Raw genomic sequence first — 17,477 nt, 5'->3', positions numbered from 1 at the left:
GAACTGCAGAAGTTAGTCGTGTCTTGGGGTCAGAAAGTCTCCAAAACTACAATCTGAAGTCACCGACACCACCACAAGCTGTTTGGAAGAGTTTGAAGAAAAAAGCCTCTACTCTCATCCAAAAACAAACTCGAGTGTCTTCAGTGTGCAGACACTACTGGAACTTCAAATGGGATCGGGTTCTACGGTCAGATGAAACCAGAATAGAGCTTTTTGGTAATAAACACAGAGGTGGTTTTGGAGCACACAGAGAGGTAGCCGTATGGAAAAGTCCCTCATGCCCACGGTTAAATATGGAGGAGGGTCTTTAATGTTTTGGGCTGTTTTTCTGCAGAGGACCTGGACATTTTGTTAGGATACATGGCATCATGGACTCTATCAAATATCAACAGATATTAAATGAAACCTGACTGCCTCTGACAGAAAGATTCAAATGGGCCGTGGTTGGATCTTCCAGCAGGGCAATGATCCAAAACATCATCAACATCAACACAGAAATGGTTTACTGACCACAAAATCAAGGTCCTGCCCTGACCATCCCAGTCCCCTGACCTGAACCCCATAGAACACCTGTGGGGAGAACTTTTCAAAACCCAAAACATTCAAAAATATTCTTGAGCACCAGTATCATAAAATCTAATTTAGCTCCTTCCTGAACCTCCTGACCTCTGCTGTTCCTCTGCTGTTCCTCTGCTGTTCCTCTGCTGTTCCTCTGCTCCTGTTCTGTTCTGGTGGAATGTGGAGTGTGTGGTGTGTGTCACAGAGCTTAGACCTCCACCTCCTCTTCACTTTTTATTATCAGTGTTGCTTTATCAGAGAGAGAGCGAGAGAGAGAGAGAGAGAGAGAGAGAGAGAGAGAGAGATCCTGATGGACAGACGTCGTGTGGACAGGAGTCTGGGACATGGATGGAGGGTGTGGCTCATTTTTATCTGCTGCTATAAAGCCCTCTGAGGTCATACACACATCCTGAAGTCCACTGAGGCCATTGAAGCCTGTTGCCAGTCTGCTGCACATTTCTCAACATCATGAACGACATCTATAAAGCAGCGGTGAGTTTTTACGTCCATCACACCTGACGCGTGGACGCTTCTCACAGGGTTTTATTCTACACTGTCTTCATTTGTTCTTGGCATCACGTAGAGTGTTTACTGATGTTATTAACACAGATAATCACACATACTGTCGTTTTCAACACTAATATTATCATACAATTAAAAACAGACGCATTTCTGTTCGTGCTTCTGAAATATTCTGATATTCTGTTAAACCTTCACTTTAACCTTCACTTTAACCTTCACTTTAACTCGAGTCGTGGAAAGTGCTATAAATTTTCCACTTTCATCTACAAACGTTGCGTTCTTTAGACGAATATTAAGGAGTGGAGCGTACAGCATTCATGGAGAAGCTGAGATCAATCGGGATAATGAAATCATAATTATTTTATTAAATAATACTTCAGTATTTTCACAACCTTCAGAGGTTCAGCAATAATAATAAATGTGTATATATATAATACAATAATTATAATAAGATGGATGTATGATATAGTGACACGTCTATTGTAAAAATTTCTAACAAATTATCGTAGATTTTATTTAAAAGCAAAGCTACAAGCTCTGACTCGGCAAAGCGCTCTGATCTTGTGGTTTGTTGTAATTTGTTATGAATTTAAAATTGTGGAAACGTGGAGATCTTTGGAGATGTTTGGAGATGTTTGGAGATGTTTGGAGATATTAGAGATGTTGGAGATGTTTGGAGATGTTGGAGAAGTTTGGAGAGGTTTGGAGATGTTGGAGATGTTGGAGATGTTGGAGAAGTTTGGAGATGTTGGAGATGTTGGAGATGTTGGAGAAGTTTGGAGAGGTTTGGAGATGTTTGGAGATGTTGGAGAAGTTTGGAGAGGTTTGGAGATGTTGGAGATGTTGGAGATGTTGGAGAAGTCATGGTGCTTTGCTGACTGTAATGAAATGTTTAATAATTGAATATATATATATAATTGAATAAGTGTAATTTGGTTATTTGTGACTCTGGTGTATAAGAAAGTGTGCATGTGATGGAGTTGTGTTTAAATATATTCACACTTGAGCACTTATCAGCTCTGATAAAAGCCTCTTAACCCCCGAGTCCTGCTGTTACTCCATGCCTCCACATAGACACATGCCGTTTCTCTCCCAGGCTAATTTTGGGAAACAGCCGAGCTTCTGATAAAAACATCTACAAATTCCTGCACTATCTGTGGAATGTGTGTGTGTATGTGTGCGTGTGTGTGTGTGTGTGTGTGTGTGTGTGTAGATCATTAATCTTATTTAATGAGATGTTGCATTAGTATGAGCATCTGCACAATTACAGCTCCACTGTTGTGTTGAAAATCAGCGATGTGTTTATTTAAACATGTTTCAGTGTGGATTGAAATGTAAAGGTGCTGGCCAGGCCACGCCCATCAGAGACACACTCTCAGCCTCAGAGTGACAGAGTGAACGTAGAGTGACCGATAACGAGACTTCACCCTGAAACTAAACGTGAATGTCGACATGTGAGAGATATAAATATCTCATTTATTACTTATTCTGATCACTACAGGTAGAGCAGCTCACAGACGAGCAGAAAAATGGTGAGTAGGAAAAAGTCCCGAGTTTATAAAGTTTTAAAGTGGATTAAAGGAAAGTTGATTAACGTTAATCCAGAAACTTTCAACTTTAAATCTTTAAATAATCAGGATTGTATTTAAACCATTAAATAAATTCAGCCGTTATATTTTAGCTTTGAACAGAATTTTTACTTATTTTTCTATAATTTGCAAAGTTATTCGCAAATAACAAAACATGAGTGTATACGTATCCCCCCCCCCACACACACACCTGTGAAATTTGACCATCCTGTCATTATGATTATATAAAGATATGGCACACAGGTGACTCTGACTGGAGGAGGTCAGAGAACCACAAGTCAGTGAGCAGGTAAAGAGGGGGTTCACCCAATAATGTAGTTTATTCCAGTTCACTATAAAGTGTTGGGGGGGGGGGGGGGGGGGGGGGGATACTTATGCACAGCGCTGTAGCTCCGGATCAGACTTTACAGATGTTCTGCAGAGTTCCGCGCCGCCTTCGACATCTTCGTGCAGGACGCAGAGGACGGCTGCATCAGCACCAAGGAGCTGGGCAAAGTGCTGAGGATGCTGGGACAAAACCCCACTCCTGAAGAACTGCACGAGATGATCGACGAGGTGGACGAGGACGGTAAACACACACAAACACACTCACACACACACACTTACACACACACACTCACACACACACACACACACACACACACTCACACACACTCACACACACACACACACACACACACACACACTCACACACACACACACACACTCACACACACACACACACACAAACAAACACACACTCACACACACACACACACACACACTCACACACACACACACACTCACACACACACTCACACACACACACACACACACACACACTCACACACACTCACACACTCACACACACACTCACACACACACACACACTCACACACACACTCACACACTCACACACACACACACACACACACACACACACTCACACACACACTCACACACACTCACACACACACACTCACACTCTTACACACACTCTCACACACACACACTCACACACACTCACACACACACACACACACACACACACACACTCACACACACACACACTCACACAGGTGTGTAGAGTTGTGTAGAGGTGTGTAGAGGTGTGTAGAGTTGTGTAGAGGTGTGTAGAGGAGTGTAGAGGTGTGTAGAGTTGTGTAGAGGTGTGTAGAGGAGTGTAGAGGTGTGTAGAGTTGTGTAGAGGTGTGTAGAGGTGTGTAGAGCAGTGTAGAGCTGTGTAGAGGTGTGTAGAGGAGTGTAGAAGTGTGTAGGGGAGTGTAGAAGTGTGTAGAGTTGTGTAGAGGTGTGTAGAGCAGTGTAGAGCTGTGTAGAGGTGTGTAGAGGAGTGTAGAGGTGTGTAGAGTTGTGTTGAGGTGTGTAGAGGTGTGTAGAGTTGTGTAGACGTGTGTAGAGGTGTGTAGAGGTGTGTAGAGTTGTGTAGAGGTGTGTAGAGGTGTGTAGAGGTGTGTAGAGGAGTGTAGAGGTGTGTAGAGTTGTGTAGAGGTGTGTAGAGGTGTGTAGAGTTGTGTAGAGGTGTGTAGAGGTGTGTAGAGTTGTGTAGAGGTGTGTAGAGGAGTGTAGAGTTGTGTAGAGGTGTGTAGAGGTGTGTAGAGGAGTGTAGAGGTGTGTAGAGGAGTGTAGAGGTGTGTAGAGTTGTGTAGAGGTGTGTAGAGGTGTGTAGAGCAGTGTAGAGCTGTGTAGAGGTGTGTAGAGGAGTGTAGAAGTGTGTAGGGGAGTGTAGAGGTGTGTAGAGTTGTGTAGAGGTGTGTAGAGCAGTGTAGAGCTGTGTAGAGGTGTGTAGAGGAGTGTAGAGGTGTGTAGAGTTGTGTTGAGGTGTGTAGAGGTGTGTAGAGTTGTGTAGACGTGTGTAGAGGTGTGTAGAGTTGTGTAGAGTTGTGTAGAGGTGTGTAGAGGTGTGTAGAGTTGTGTAGAGGTGTGTAGAGGTGTGTAGAGGAGTGTAGAGGTGTGTAGAGGTGTGTAGAGTTGTGTAGAGGAGTGTAGAGTTGTGTAGAGGTGTGTAGAGGTGTGTAGAGTTGTGCAGAGGTGTGTAGAGTTGTGTAGAGGTGTGTAGAGGAGTGTAGAGGCGTGTAGAGTTGTGTAGAGGTGTGTAGAGGTGTGTAGAGGTGTGTAGAGTTGTGTAGAGTTGTGTAGAGGTGTGTAGAGTTGTGTAGAGGTGTGTAGAGGTGTGTAGAGTTGTGTAGAGGAGTGTAGAGTTGTGTAGAGGTGTGTAGAGGTGTGTAGAGTTGTGTAGATGAGTGCAGAGGTGTGTAGAGGTGTGTAGAGTTGTGTAGAGGAGTGTAGAGGTGTGTAGAGGTGTGTAGAGTTGTGTAGAGGTGTGTAGAGGTGTGTAGAGTTGTGTAGAGGAGTGTAGAGGTGTGTAGAGGAGTGTAGAGGTGTGTAGAGGTGTGTAGAGGTGTGTAGAGTTGTGTAGAGGTGTGTAGAGGTGTGTAGAGTTGTGTAGAGGAGTGTAGAGGTGTGTAGAGGTGTGTAGAGGTGTGTAGAGGAGTGTAGAGGTGTGTAGAGTTGTGTAGAGGTGTGTAGAGGTGTGTAGAGTTGTGTAGAGGTGTGTAGAGTTGTGTAGAGGTGTGTAGAGGAGTGTAGAGTTGTGTAGAGGTGTGTAGAGTTGTGTAGAGTTGTGTAGAGGTGTGTAGAGTTGTGTAGAGTTGTGTAGAGGTGTGTAGAGGTGTGTAGAGTTGTGTAGAGGAGTGTAGAGTTGTGTAGAGTTGTGTAGAGGTGTGTAGAGTTGTGTAGAGGTGTGTAGAGGTGTGTAGAGTTGTGTAGAGGTGTGTAGAGTTGTGTAGAGGTGTGTAGAGGAGTGTAGAGTTGTGTAGAGGTGTGTAGAGGTGTGTAGAGGTGTGTAGAGTTGTGTAGAGGAGTGTACAGTTGTGTAGAGGTGTGTAGAGGTGTGTAGAGTTGTGTAGAGGTGTGTAGAGGTGTGTAGAGTTGTGTAGAGGTGTGTAGAGGTGTGTAGAGCAGTGTAGAGCTGTGTAGAGGTGTGTAGAGGAGTGTAGAAGTGTGTAGGGGAGTGTAGAGGTGTGTAGAGTTGTGTAGAGGTGTGTAGAGCAGTGTAGAGCTGTGTAGAGGTGTGTAGAGGAGTGTAGAGGTGTGTAGAGTTGTGTTGAGGTGTGTAGAGGTGTGTAGAGTTGTGTAGACGTGTGTAGAGGTGTGTAGAGGTGTGTAGAGTTGTGTAGAGGTGTGTAGAGGTGTGTAGAGTTGTGTAGAGGTGTGTAGAGGTGTGTAGAGGAGTGTAGAGGTGTGTAGAGGTGTGTAGAGTTGTGTAGAGGAGTGTAGAGTTGTGTAGAGGTGTGTAGAGGTGTGTAGAGGTGTGTAGAGTTGTGTAGAGGTGTGTAGAGGAGTGTAGAGGTGTGTAGAGTTGTGTAGAGGTGTGTAGAGGTGTGTAGAGTTGTGTAGAGTTGTGTAGAGTTGTGTAGAGGTGTGTAGAGGTGTGTAGAGTTGTGTAGAGGAGTGTAGAGTTGTGTAGAGGTGTGTAGAGTTGTGTAGATGAGTGTAGAGGTGTGTAGAGGTGTGTAGAGGAGTGTAGAGGTGTGTAGAGGTGTGTAGAGTTGTGTAGAGGTGTGTAGAGGTGTGTAGAGTTGTGTAGAGGAGTGTAGAGGTGTGTAGAGGAGTGTAGAGGTGTGTAGAGGTGTGTAGAGGTGTGTAGAGTTGTGTAGAGGTGTGTAGAGTTGTGTAGAGGTGTGTAGAGGAGTGTAGAGGTGTGTAGAGGTGTGTAGAGGTGTGTAGAGGTGTGAAGAGGAGTGTAGAGGTGTGTAGAGTTGTGTAGAGGTGTGTAGAGGTGTGTAGAGTTGTGTAGAGGTGTGTAGAGTTGTGTAGAGGTGTGTAGAGGAGTGTAGAGTTGTGTAGAGGTGTGTAGAGTTGTGTAGAGTTGTGTAGAGGTGTGTAGAGGTGTGTAGAGGTGTGTAGAGTTGTGTAGAGGAGTGTAGAGTTGTGTAGAGTTGTGTAGAGGTGTGTAGAGTTGTGTAGAGTTGTGTAGAGGTGTGTAGAGGTGTGTAGAGTTGTGTAGAGGTGTGTAGAGTTGTGTAGAGGTGTGTAGAGGAGTGTAGAGTTGTGTAGAGGAGTGTACAGTTGTGTAGAGGTGTGTAGAGGTGTGTAGAGTTGTGTAGAGGTGTGTAGAGGTGTGTAGAGGTGTGTAGAGGAGTGTAGAGTTGTGTAGAGGTGTGTAGAGGTGTGTAGAGTTGTGTAGAGGTGTGTAGAGGTGTGTAGAGTTGTGTAGAGGTGTGTAGAGGTGTGTAAAGGTGTGTAGAGTTGTGTAGAGGAGTGTAGAGTTGTGTAGAGGTGTGTAGAGTTGTGTAGAGGTGTGTAGAGGAGTGTAGAGTTGTGTAGAGGTGTGTAGAGGTGTGTAGAGGTGTGTAGAGTTGTGTAGAGGAGTGTAGAGTTGTGTAGAGGTGTGTAGAGTTGTGTAGAGTTGTGTAGAGTTGTGTAGAGTTGTGAAGAGGTGTGTAGAGTTGTGTAGAGGTGTGTAGAGGTGTGTAGAGTTGTGTAGAGGTGTGTAGAGGTGTGTAGAGTTGTGTAGAGGTGTGTAGAGGTGTGTAGAGTTGTGTAGAGTTGTGTAGAGGTGTGTAGAGGTGTGTAGAGTTGTGTAGAGGTGTGTAGAGTTGTGTAGAGGTGTGTAGAGGTGTGTAGAGGAGTGTAGAGTTGTGTAGAGGTGTGTAGAGGTGTGTAGAGTTGTGTAGAGTTGTGTAGAGGTGTGTAGAGGAGTGTAGAGGTGTGTAGAGGTGTGTAGAGGTGTGTAGAGTTGTGTAGAGGTGTGTAGAGGAGTGTAGAGTTGTGTAGAGGAGTGTAGAGGTGTGTAGAGTTGTGTAGAGGTGTGTAGAAGTGTGTAGAGTTGTGTAGAGGTGTGTATAGTTGTGTAGAGGTGTGTAGAGGAGTGTAGAGTTGTGTAGAGTTGTGTAGAGTTGTGTAGAGGTGTGTAGAGGAGTGTAGAGTTGTGTAGAGTTGTGTAGAGGTGTGTAGAGTTGTGTAGAGGTGTGTAGAGTTGTGTAGAGTTGCTTAGAGGTGTGTAGAGGTGTGTAGAGGTGTGTAGAGTTGTGTAGAGGTGTGTAGAGCAGTGTAGAGCTGTGTAGAGGTGTGTTGAGGTGTGTAGAGGTGTGTAGAGTTGTGTAGACGTGTGTAGAGGTGTGTAGAGGTGTGTAGAGGTGTGTAGAGGTGTGTAGAGTTGTGTAGAGGAGTGTAGAGTTGTGTAGAGGTGTGTAGAGTTGTGTAGAGTTGTGTAGAGGAGTGTAGAGTTGTGTAGAGGTGTGTAGAGGTGTGTAGAGGTGTGTAGAGTTGTGTAGAGGAGTGTAGAGTTGTGTAGAGGTGTGTAGAGTTGTGTAGAGGTGTGTAGAGTTGTGTAGAGTTGTGAAGAGGTGTGTAGAGTTGTGTAGAGTTGTGTAGAGGTGTGTAGAGTTGTGTAGAGGTGTGTAGAGGTGTGTAGAGTTGTGTAGAGGTGTGTAGAGTTGTGTAGAGGTGTGTAGAGGTGTGTAGAGTTGTGTAGAGGTGTGTAGAGGTGTGTAGAGTTGTGTAGAGTTGTGTAGAGGTGTGTAGAGGTGTGTAGAGGTGTGTAGAGGAGTGTAGAGTTGTGTAGAGGTGTGTAGAGGTGTGTAGAGTTGTGTAGAGGTGTGTAGAGGTGTGTAGAGTTGTGTAGAGGTGTGTAGAGGTGTGTAGAGGAGTGTAGAGTTGTGTAGAGGTGTGTAGAGGTGTGTAGAGTTGTGTAGAGGTGTGTAGAGGTGTGTAGAGTTGTGTAGAGTTGTGTAGAGGTGTGTAGAGGTGTGTAGAGGTGTGTAGAGGAGTGTAGAGTTGTGTAGAGGTGTGTAGAGGTGTGTAGAGTTGTGTAGAGGTGTGTAGAGGTGTGTAGAGTTGTGTAGAGGTGTGTAGAGGTGTGTAGAGGAGTGTAGAAGTGTGTAGGGGAGTGTAGAGGTGTGTAGAGTTGTGTAGAGGTGTGTAGAGCAGTGTAGAGCTGTGTAGAGGTGTGTAGAGGAGTGTAGAGGTGTGTAGAGTTGTGTTGAGGTGTGTAGAGGTGTGTAGAGTTGTGTAGAGTTGTGTAGAGGTGTGTAGAGGTGTGTAGAGGTGTGTAGAGGAGTGTAGAGTTGTGTAGAGGTGTGTAGAGGTGTGTAGAGTTGTGTAGAGGTGTGTAGAGGTGTGTAGAGTTGTGTAGAGGTGTGTAGAGGTGTGTAAAGGTGTGTAGAGTTGTGTAGAGGTGTGTAGAGGTGTGTAGAGTTGTGTAGAGGTGTGTAGAGGTGTGTAGAGCAGTGTAGAGCTGTGTAGAGGTGTGTAGAGGAGTGTAGAAGTGTGTAGGGGAGTGTAGAGGTGTGTAGAGTTGTGTAGAGGTGTGTAGAGCAGTGTAGAGCTGTGTAGAGGTGTGTAGAGGAGTGTAGAGGTGTGTAGAGTTGTGTTGAGGTGTGTAGAGGTGTGTAGAGTTGTGTAGACGTGTGTAGAGGTGTGTAGAGGTGTGTAGAGTTGTGTAGAGGTGTGTAGAGTTGTGTAGAGGTGTGTAGAGGTGTGTAGAGGAGTGTAGAGGTGTGTAGAGGTGTGTAGAGTTGTGTAGAGGAGTGTAGAGTTGTGTAGAGGTGTGTAGAGGTGTGTAGAGTTGTGTAGAGGTGTGTAGAGTTGTGTAGAGGTGTGTAGAGGAGTGTAGAGGCGTGTAGAGTTGTGTAGAGGTGTGTAGAGTTGTGTAGAGTTGTGTAGAGTTGTGTAGAGGTGTGTAGAGTTGTGTAGAGGAGTGTAGAGTTGTGTAGAGGTGTGTAGAGGTGTGTAGAGTTGTGTAGATGAGTGTAGAGGTGTGTAGAGGTGTGTAGAGGTGTGTAGAGGAGTGTAGAGGTGTGTAGAAGTGTGTAGAGGTGTGTAGAGTTGTGTAGAGGTGTGTAGAGGTGTGTAGAGTTGTGTAGAGGTGTGTAGAGTTGTGTAGAGGTGTGTAGAGGAGTGTAGAGTTGTGTAGAGGTGTGTAGAGTTGTGTAGAGTTGTGTAGAGGTGTGTAGAGGTGTGTAGAGGTGTGTAGAGTTGTGTAGAGGTGTGTAGAGTTGTGTAGAGGTGTGTAGAGGAGTGTAGAGGTGTGTAGAGGAGTGTAGAGGTGTGTAGAGGTGTGTAGAGTTGTGTAGAGTTGTGTAGAGGTGTGTAGAGGAGTGTAGAGGTGTGTAGAGGTGTGTAGAGGTGTGTAGAGGAGTGTAGAGGTGTGTAGAGTTGTGTAGAGGTGTGTAGAGGTGTGTAGAGTTGTGTAGAGGTGTGTAGAGTTGTGTAGAGGTGTGTAGAGGAGTGTAGAGTTGTGTAGAGGTGTGTAGAGTTGTGTAGAGTTGTGTAGAGGTGTGTAGAGGTGTGTAGAGGTGTGTAGAGTTGTGTAGAGGAGTGTAGAGTTGTGTAGAGTTGTGTAGAGGTGTGTAGAGTTGTGTAGAGTTGTGTAGAGGTGTGTAGAGGTGTGTAGAGTTGTGTAGAGGTGTGTAGAGTTGTGTAGAGGTGTGTAGAGGAGTGTAGAGTTGTGTAGAGGAGTGTACAGTTGTGTAGAGGTGTGTAGAGGTGTGTAGAGTTGTGTAGAGGTGTGTAGAGGTGTGTAGAGGTGTGTAGAGGAGTGTAGAGTTGTGTAGAGGTGTGTAGAGGTGTGTAGAGTTGTGTAGAGGTGTGTAGAGGTGTGTAAAGGTGTGTAGAGTTGTGTAGAGGAGTGTAGAGTTGTGTAGAGGTGTGTAGAGTTGTGTAGAGTTGTGTAGAGGAGTGTAGAGTTGTGTAGAGGTGTGTAGAGGTGTGTAGAGGTGTGTAGAGTTGTGTAGAGGAGTGTAGAGTTGTGTAGAGGTGTGTAGAGTTGTGTAGAGTTGTGTAGAGTTGTGTAGAGTTGTGAAGAGGTGTGTAGAGTTGTGTAGAGGTGTGTAGAGGTGTGTAGAGGTGTGTAGAGTTGTGTAGAGGTGTGTAGAGGTGTGTAGAGTTGTGTAGAGGTGTGTAGAGGTGTGTAGAGTTGTGTAGAGGTGTGTAGAGGTGTGTAGAGTTGTGTAGAGGTGTGTAGAGGTGTGTAGAGTTGTGTAGAGTTGTGTAGAGTTGTGTAGAGTTGTGTAGAGGTGTGTAGAGGTGTGTAGAGTTGTGTAGAGGTGTGTAGAGTTGTGTAGAGGTGTGTAGAGGAGTGTAGAGTTGTGTAGAGGTGTGTAGAGGTGTGTAGAGTTGTGTAGAGTTGTGTAGAGGTGTGTAGAGGAGTGTAGAGGTGTGTAGAGTTGTGTAGATGTGTGTAGAGTTGTGTAGAGGTGTGTAGAGGTGTGTAGAGGTGTGTAGAGGTGTGTAGAGTTGTGTAGAGGTGTGTAGAGGAGTGTAGAGTTGTGTAGAGGAGTGTAGAGGTGTGTAGAGTTGTGTAGAGTTGTGTAGAGGTGTGTAGAGGTGTGTAGAGTTGTGTAGAGGTGTGTAGAGTTGTGTAGAGGTGTGTAGAGGAGTGTAGAGTTGTGTAGAGTTGTGTAGAGTTGTGTAGAGGTGTGTAGAGGAGTGTAGAGTTGTGTAGAGTTGTGTAGAGGTGTGTAGAGTTGTGTAGAGGTGTGTAGAGTTGTGTAGAGTTGCTTAGAGGTGTGTAGAGGTGTGTAGAGGTGTGTAGAGTTGTGTAGAGGTGTGTAGAGCAGTGTAGAGCTGTGTAGAGGTGTGTTGAGGTGTGTAGAGGTGTGTAGAGTTGTGTAGACGTGTGTAGAGGTGTGTAGAGGTGTGTAGAGGTGTGTAGAGGTGTGTAGAGTTGTGTAGAGGTGTGTAGAGGAGTGTAGAGTTGTGTAGAGGTGTGTAGAGTTGTGTAGAGTTGTGTAGAGGTGTGTAGAGGTGTGTAGAGGTGTGTAGAGTTGTGTAGAGGTGTGTAGAGTTGTGTAGAGGTGTGTAGAGGAGTGTAGAGGTGTGTAGAGGAGTGTAGAGGTGTGTAGAGGTGTGTAGAGGTGTGTAGAGTTGTGTAGAGTTGTGTAGAGGTGTGTAGAGGAGTGTAGAGGTGTGTAGAGGTGTGTAGAGGTGTGTAGAGGAGTGTAGAGGTGTGTAGAGTTGTGTAGAGGTGTGTAGAGGTGTGTAGAGTTGTGTAGAGGTGTGTAGAGTTGTGTAGAGGTGTGTAGAGGAGTGTAGAGTTGTGTAGAGGTGTGTAGAGTTGTGTAGAGTTGTGTAGAGGTGTGTAGAGGTGTGTAGAGGTGTGTAGAGTTGTGTAGAGGAGTGTAGAGTTGTGTAGAGTTGTGTAGAGGTGTGTAGAGTTGTGTAGAGTTGTGTAGAGGTGTGTAGAGGTGTGTAGAGTTGTGTAGAGGTGTGTAGAGTTGTGTAGAGGTGTGTAGAGGAGTGTAGAGTTGTGTAGAGGAGTGTACAGTTGTGTAGAGGTGTGTAGAGGTGTGTAGAGTTGTGTAGAGGTGTGTAGAGGTGTGTAGAGGTGTGTAGAGGAGTGTAGAGTTGTGTAGAGGTGTGTAGAGGTGTGTAGAGTTGTGTAGAGGTGTGTAGAGGTGTGTAAAGGTGTGTAGAGTTGTGTAGAGGAGTGTAGAGTTGTGTAGAGGTGTGTAGAGTTGTGTAGAGTTGTGTAGAGGAGTGTAGAGTTGTGTAGAGGTGTGTAGAGGTGTGTAGAGGTGTGTAGAGTTGTGTAGAGGAGTGTAGAGTTGTGTAGAGGTGTGTAGAGTTGTGTAGAGATGTGTAGAGTTGTGTAGAGTTGTGAAGAGGTGTGTAGAGTTGTGTAGAGTTGTGTAGAGGTGTGTAGAGGTGTGTAGAGTTGTGTAGAGGTGTGTAGAGGTGTGTAGAGTTGTGTAGAGGTGTGTAGAGTTGTGTAGAGTTGTGTAGAGGTGTGTAGAGTTGTGTAGAGTTGTGTAGAGTTGTGTAGAGTTGTGTAGAGGTGTGTAGAGGTGTGTAGAGTTGTGTAGAGGTGTGTAGAGTTGTGTAGAGGTGTGTAGAGGAGTGTAGAGTTGTGTAGAGGTGTGTAGAGGTGTGTAGAGTTGTGTAGAGTTGTGTAGAGGTGTGTAGAGGAGTGTAGAGGTGTGTAGAGTTGTGTAGATGTGTGTAGAGTTGTGTAGAGGTGTGTAGAGGTGTGTAGAGGTGTGTAGAGGTGTGTAGAGTTGTGTAGAGGTGTGTAGAGGAGTGTAGAGTTGTGTAGAGGAGTGTAGAGGTGTGTAGAGGTGTGTAGAGTTGTGTAGAGGTGTGTAGAGGTGTGTAGAGTTGTGTAGAGGTGTGTAGAGTTGTGTAGAGGTGTGTAGAGGAGTGTAGAGTTGTGTAGAGTTGTGTAGAGTTGTGTAGAGGTGTGTAGAGGAGTGTAGAGTTGTGTAGAGTTGTGTAGAGGTGTGTAGAGTTGTGTAGAGGTGTGTAGAGTTGTGTAGAGTTGCTTAGAGGTGTGTAGAGGTGTGTAGAGGTGTGTAGAGTTGTGTAGAGGTGTGTAGAGCAGTGTAGAGCTGTGTAGAGGTGTGTAGAGGTGTGTAGAGGAGTGTAGAGTTGTGTAGAGGTGTGTAGAGGTGTGTAGAGTTGTGTAGAGTTGTGTAGAGGTGTGTAGAGGAGTGTAGAGGTGTGTAGAGTTGTGTAGATGTGTGTAGAGTTGTGTAGAGGTGTGTAGAGGTGTGTAGAGGTGTGTAGAGGTGTGTAGAGTTGTGTAGAGGTGTGTAGAGGAGTGTAGAGTTGTGTAGAGGAGTGTAGAGGTGTGTAGAGTTGTGTAGAGTTGTGTAGAGGTGTGTAGAGGTGTGTAGAGTTGTGTAGAGGTGTGTAGAGTTGTGTAGAGGTGTGTAGAGGAGTGTAGAGTTGTGTAGAGGTGTGTAGAGGTGTGTAGAGTTGTGTAGAGTTGTGTAGAGGTGTGTAGAGGAGTGTAGAGGTGTGTAGAGTTGTGTAGATGTGTGTAGAGTTGTGTAGAGGTGTGTAGAGGTGTGTAGAGGTGTGTAGAGGTGTGTAGAGGTGTGTAGAGTTGTGTAGATGTGTGTAGAGTTGTGTAGAGGTGTGTAGAGTTGTGTAGAGGTGTGTAGAGTTGTGTAGAGGTGTGTAGAGGAGTGTAGAGTTGTGTAGAGTTGTGTAGAGTTGTGTAGAGGTGTGTAGAGGAGTGTAGAGTTGTGTAGAGTTGTGTAGAGGTGTGTAGAGTTGTGTAGAGGTGTGTAGAGTTGTGTAGAGTTGCTTAGAGGTGTGTAGAGGTGTGTAGAGGTGTGTAGAGTTGTGTAGAGGTGTGTAGAGCAGTGTAGAGCTGTGTAGAGGTGTGTAGAGGTGTGTAGAGGAGTGTAGAGTTGTGTAGAGGTGTGTAGAGGTGTGTAGAGTTGTGTAGAGTTGTGTAGAGGTGTGTAGAGGAGTGTAGAGGTGTGTAGAGTTGTGTAGATGTGTGTAGAGTTGTGTAGAGGTGTGTAGAGGTGTGTAGAGGTGTGTAGAGGTGTGTAGAGTTGTGTAGAGGTGTGTAGAGGAGTGTAGAGTTGTGTAGAGGAGTGTAGAGGTGTGTAGAGTTGTGTAGAGTTGTGTAGAGGTGTGTAGAGGTGTGTAGAGTTGTGTAGAGGTGTGTAGAGTTGTGTAGAGGTGTGTAGAGGAGTGTAGAGTTGTGTAGAGTTGTGTAGAGTTGTGTAGAGGTGTGTAGAGGAGTGTAGAGTTGTGTAGAGTTGTGTAGAGGTGTGTAGAGTTGTGTAGAGGTGTGTAGAGTTGTGTAGAGTTGCTTAGAGGTGTGTAGAGGTGTGTAGAGGTGTGTAGAGTTGTGTAGAGGTGTGTAGAGCAGTGTAGAGCTGTGTAGAGGTGTGTTGAGGTGTGTAGAGGTGTGTAGAGTTGTGTAGACGTGTGTAGAGGTGTGTAGAGGTGTGTAGAGGTGTGTAGAGTTGTGTAGAGGTGTGTAGAGGAGTGTAGAGTTGTGTAGAGGTGTGTAGAGTTGTGTAGAGTTGTGTAGAGGTGTGTAGAGGTGTGTAGAGGTGTGTAGAGTTGTGTAGAGGTGTGTAGAGTTGTGTAGAGGTGTGTAGAGGAGTGTAGAGGTGTGTAGAGGAGTGTAGAGGTGTGTAGAGGTGTGTAGAGGTGTGTAGAGTTGTGTAGAGTTGTGTAGAGGTGTGTAGAGGAGTGTAGAGGTGTGTAGAGGTGTGTAGAGGTGTGTAGAGGAGTGTAGAGGTGTGTAGAGTTGTGTAGAGGTGTGTAGAGGTGTGTAGAGTTGTGTAGAGGTGTGTAGAGTTGTGTAGAGGTGTGTAGAGGAGTGTAGAGTTGTGTAGAGGTGTGTAGAGTTGTGTAGAGTTGTGTAGAGGTGTGTAGAGGTGTGTAGAGGTGTGTAGAGTTGTGTAGAGGAGTGTAGAGTTGTGTAGAGTTGTGTAGAGGTGTGTAGAGTTGTGTAGAGTTGTGTAGAGGTGTGTAGAGGTGTGTAGAGTTGTGTAGAGGTGTGTAGAGTTGTGTAGAGGTGTGTAGAGGAGTGTAGAGTTGTGTAGAGGAGTGTACAGTTGTGTAGAGGTGTGTAGAGGTGTGTAGAGTTGTGTAGAGGTGTGTAGAGGTGTGTAGAGGTGTGTAGAGGAGTGTAGAGTTGTGTAGAGGTGTGTAGAGTTGTGTAGAGGTGTGTAGAGGTGTGTAGAGGTGTGTAGAGGAGTGTAGAGTTGTGTAGAGGTGTGTAGAGGTGTGTAGAGTTGTGTAGAGGTGTGTAGAGGTGTGTAAAGGTGTGTAGAGTTGTGTAGAGGAGTGTAGAGTTGTGTAGAGTTGTGTAGAGGAGTGTAGAGTTGTGTAGAGGTGTGTAGAGGTGTGTAGAGGTGTGTAGAGTTGTGTAGAGGAGTGTAGAGTTGTGTAGAGGTGTGTAGAGTTGTGTAGAGATGTGTAGAGTTGTGTAGAGTTGTGAAGAGGTGTGTAGAGTTGTGTAGAGTTGTGTAGAGGTGTGTAGAGGTGTGTAGAGTTGTGTAGAGGTGTGTAGAGGTGTGTAGAGTTGTGTAGAGGTGTGTAGAGGTGTGTAGAGTTGTGTAGAGTTGTGTAGAGGTGTGTAGAGTTGTGTAGAGTTGTGTAGAGTTGTGTAGAGTTGTGTAGAGTTGTGTAGAGGTGTGTAGAGGTGTGTAGAGTTGTGTAGAGGTGTGTAGAGTTGTGTAGAGGTGTGTAGAGGAGTGTAGAGTTGTGTAGAGGTGTGTAGAGGTGTGTAGAGGAGTGTAGAGTTGTGTAGAGGAGTGTAGAGGTGTGTAGAGTTGTGTAGAGTTGTGTAGAGGTGTGTAGAGGTGTGTAGAGGTGTGTAGAGTTGTGTAGAGGTGTGTAGAGGAGTGTAGAGTTGTGTAGAGGAGTGTAGAGGTGTGTAGAGTTGTGTAGAGTTGTGTAGAGGTGTGTAGAGGTGTGTAGAGTTGTGTAGAGGTGTGTAGAGTTGTGTAGAGGTGTGTAGAGGAGTGTAGAGTTGTGTAGAGTTGTGTAGAGTTGTGTAGAGGTGTGTAGAGGAGTGTAGAGTTGTGTAGAGTTGTGTAGAGGTGTGTAGAGTTGTGTAGAGGTGTGTAGAGTTGTGTAGAGTTGCTTAGAGGTGTGTAGAGGTGTGTAGAGGTGTGTAGAGTTGTGTAGAGGTGTGTAGAGCAGTGTAGAGCTGTGTAGAGGTGTGTTGAGGTGTGTAGAGGTGTGTAGAGTTGTGTAGACGTGTGTAGAGGTGTGTAGAGGTGTGTAGAGGTGTGTAGAGTTGTGTAGAGTTGTGTAGAGGAGTGTAGAGTTGTGTAGAGGTGTGTAGAGGTGTGTAGAGTTGTGTAGAGGAGTGTAGAGTTGTGTAGAGGTGTGTAGAGTTGTGTAGAGGTGTGTAGAGTTGTGTAGAGTTGTGAAGAGGTGTGTAGAGGTGTGTAGAGTTGTGTAGAGGTGTGTAGAGGTGTGTAGAGTTGTGTAGAGGTGTGTAGAGGTGTGTAGAGTTGTGTAGAGGTGTGTAGAGGTGTGTAGAGTTGTGTAGAGTTGTGTAGAGGTGTGTAGAGGTGTGTAGAGTTGTGTAGAGGTGTGTAGAGGTGTGTAGAGGAGTGTAGAGGAGTGTAGAGTTGTGTAGAGGTGTGTAGAGTTGTGTAGAGGTGTGTAGATGTGTGTAGAGTTGTGTAGAGTTGTGTAGAGGTGTGTAGAGTTGTGTAGAGGTGTGTAGAGGTGTGTAGAGTTGTGTAGAGGTGTGTAGAGGTGTGTAGAGTTGTGTAGAGGTGTGTAGAGGTGTGTAGAGTTGTGTAGAGGTGTGTAGAGGTGTGTAGAGTTGTGTAGAGGTGTGTAGAGGTGTGTAGAGGAGTGTAGAGTTGTGTAGAGGTGTGTAGAGGTGTGCAGAGTTGTGTAGAGTTGTGTAGAGGTGTGTAGAGGTGTGTAGAGTTGTGTAGAGGTGTGTAGAGGTGTGTAGAGTTGTGTAGAGGTGTGTAGAGGTGTGTAGAGGTGTGTAGAGTTGTGTAGAGGTGTGTAGAGTTGTGTAGAGGTGTGTAGAGGTGTGTAGAGGAGTGTAGAGTTGTGTAGAGGTGTGTAGAGGTGTGTAGAGTTGTGTAGAGTTGTGTAGAGGTGTGTAGAGGAGTGTAGAGGTGTGTAGAGTTGTGTAGATGTGTGTAGAGTTGTGTAGAGGTGTGTAGAGGTGTGTAGAGGTGTGTAGAGGTGTGTAGAGTTGTGTAGAGGTGTGTAGAGGAGTGTAGAGTTGTGTAGAGGAGTGTAGAGGTGTGTAGAGTTGTGTAGAGGTGTGTAGAGGTGTGTAGAGTTGTGTAGAGGTGTGTAGAGTTGTGTAGAGGTGTGTAGAGGAGTGTAGAGTTGTGTAGAGTTGTGTAGAGTTGTGTAGAGGAGTGTAGAGTTGTGTAGAGTTGTGTAGAGGTGTGTAGAGTTGTGTAGAGGTGTGTAGAGTTGTGTAGAGTTGCTTAGAGGTGTGTAGAGGTGTGTAGAGGTGTGTAGAGTTGTGTAGAGGTGTGTAGAGCAGTGTAGAGCTGTGTAGAGGTGTGTAGAGGAGTGTAGAGGTGTGTAGAGTTGTGTTGAGGTGTGTAGAGGTGTGTAGAG

General features: G+C 45.5%; 1 protein-coding gene across 1 annotated transcript in view; it reads left to right on the top strand.

The window, feature by feature from the left end:
• Positions 1–948: 948 nt before the first annotated feature.
• tnnc1a (troponin C type 1a (slow)) overlaps positions 949–17,477 on the top strand; it is a 21,269-nt gene continuing 4,740 nt past the window's right edge. Inside the window, exons 1-3 of the mRNA XM_053686499.1 lie at positions 949–1,050; positions 2,582–2,612; positions 3,091–3,237. Coding sequence (XP_053542474.1) covers positions 1,027–1,050; positions 2,582–2,612; positions 3,091–3,237 — 202 coding nt within the window. The 5' untranslated portion in view covers positions 949–1,026. The remainder of the gene's footprint in view (positions 1,051–2,581; positions 2,613–3,090; positions 3,238–17,477) is intronic.

The sequence above is a fragment of the Ictalurus punctatus genome, chromosome 15, assembly GCF_001660625.3.
Source record: "Ictalurus punctatus breed USDA103 chromosome 15, Coco_2.0, whole genome shotgun sequence".
Taxonomy (NCBI): Eukaryota; Metazoa; Chordata; class Actinopteri; order Siluriformes; family Ictaluridae; genus Ictalurus; species Ictalurus punctatus.
Note: the sequence above shows the minus strand (reverse complement) of the source record. Positions and strands in the feature narration are given on the sequence as shown.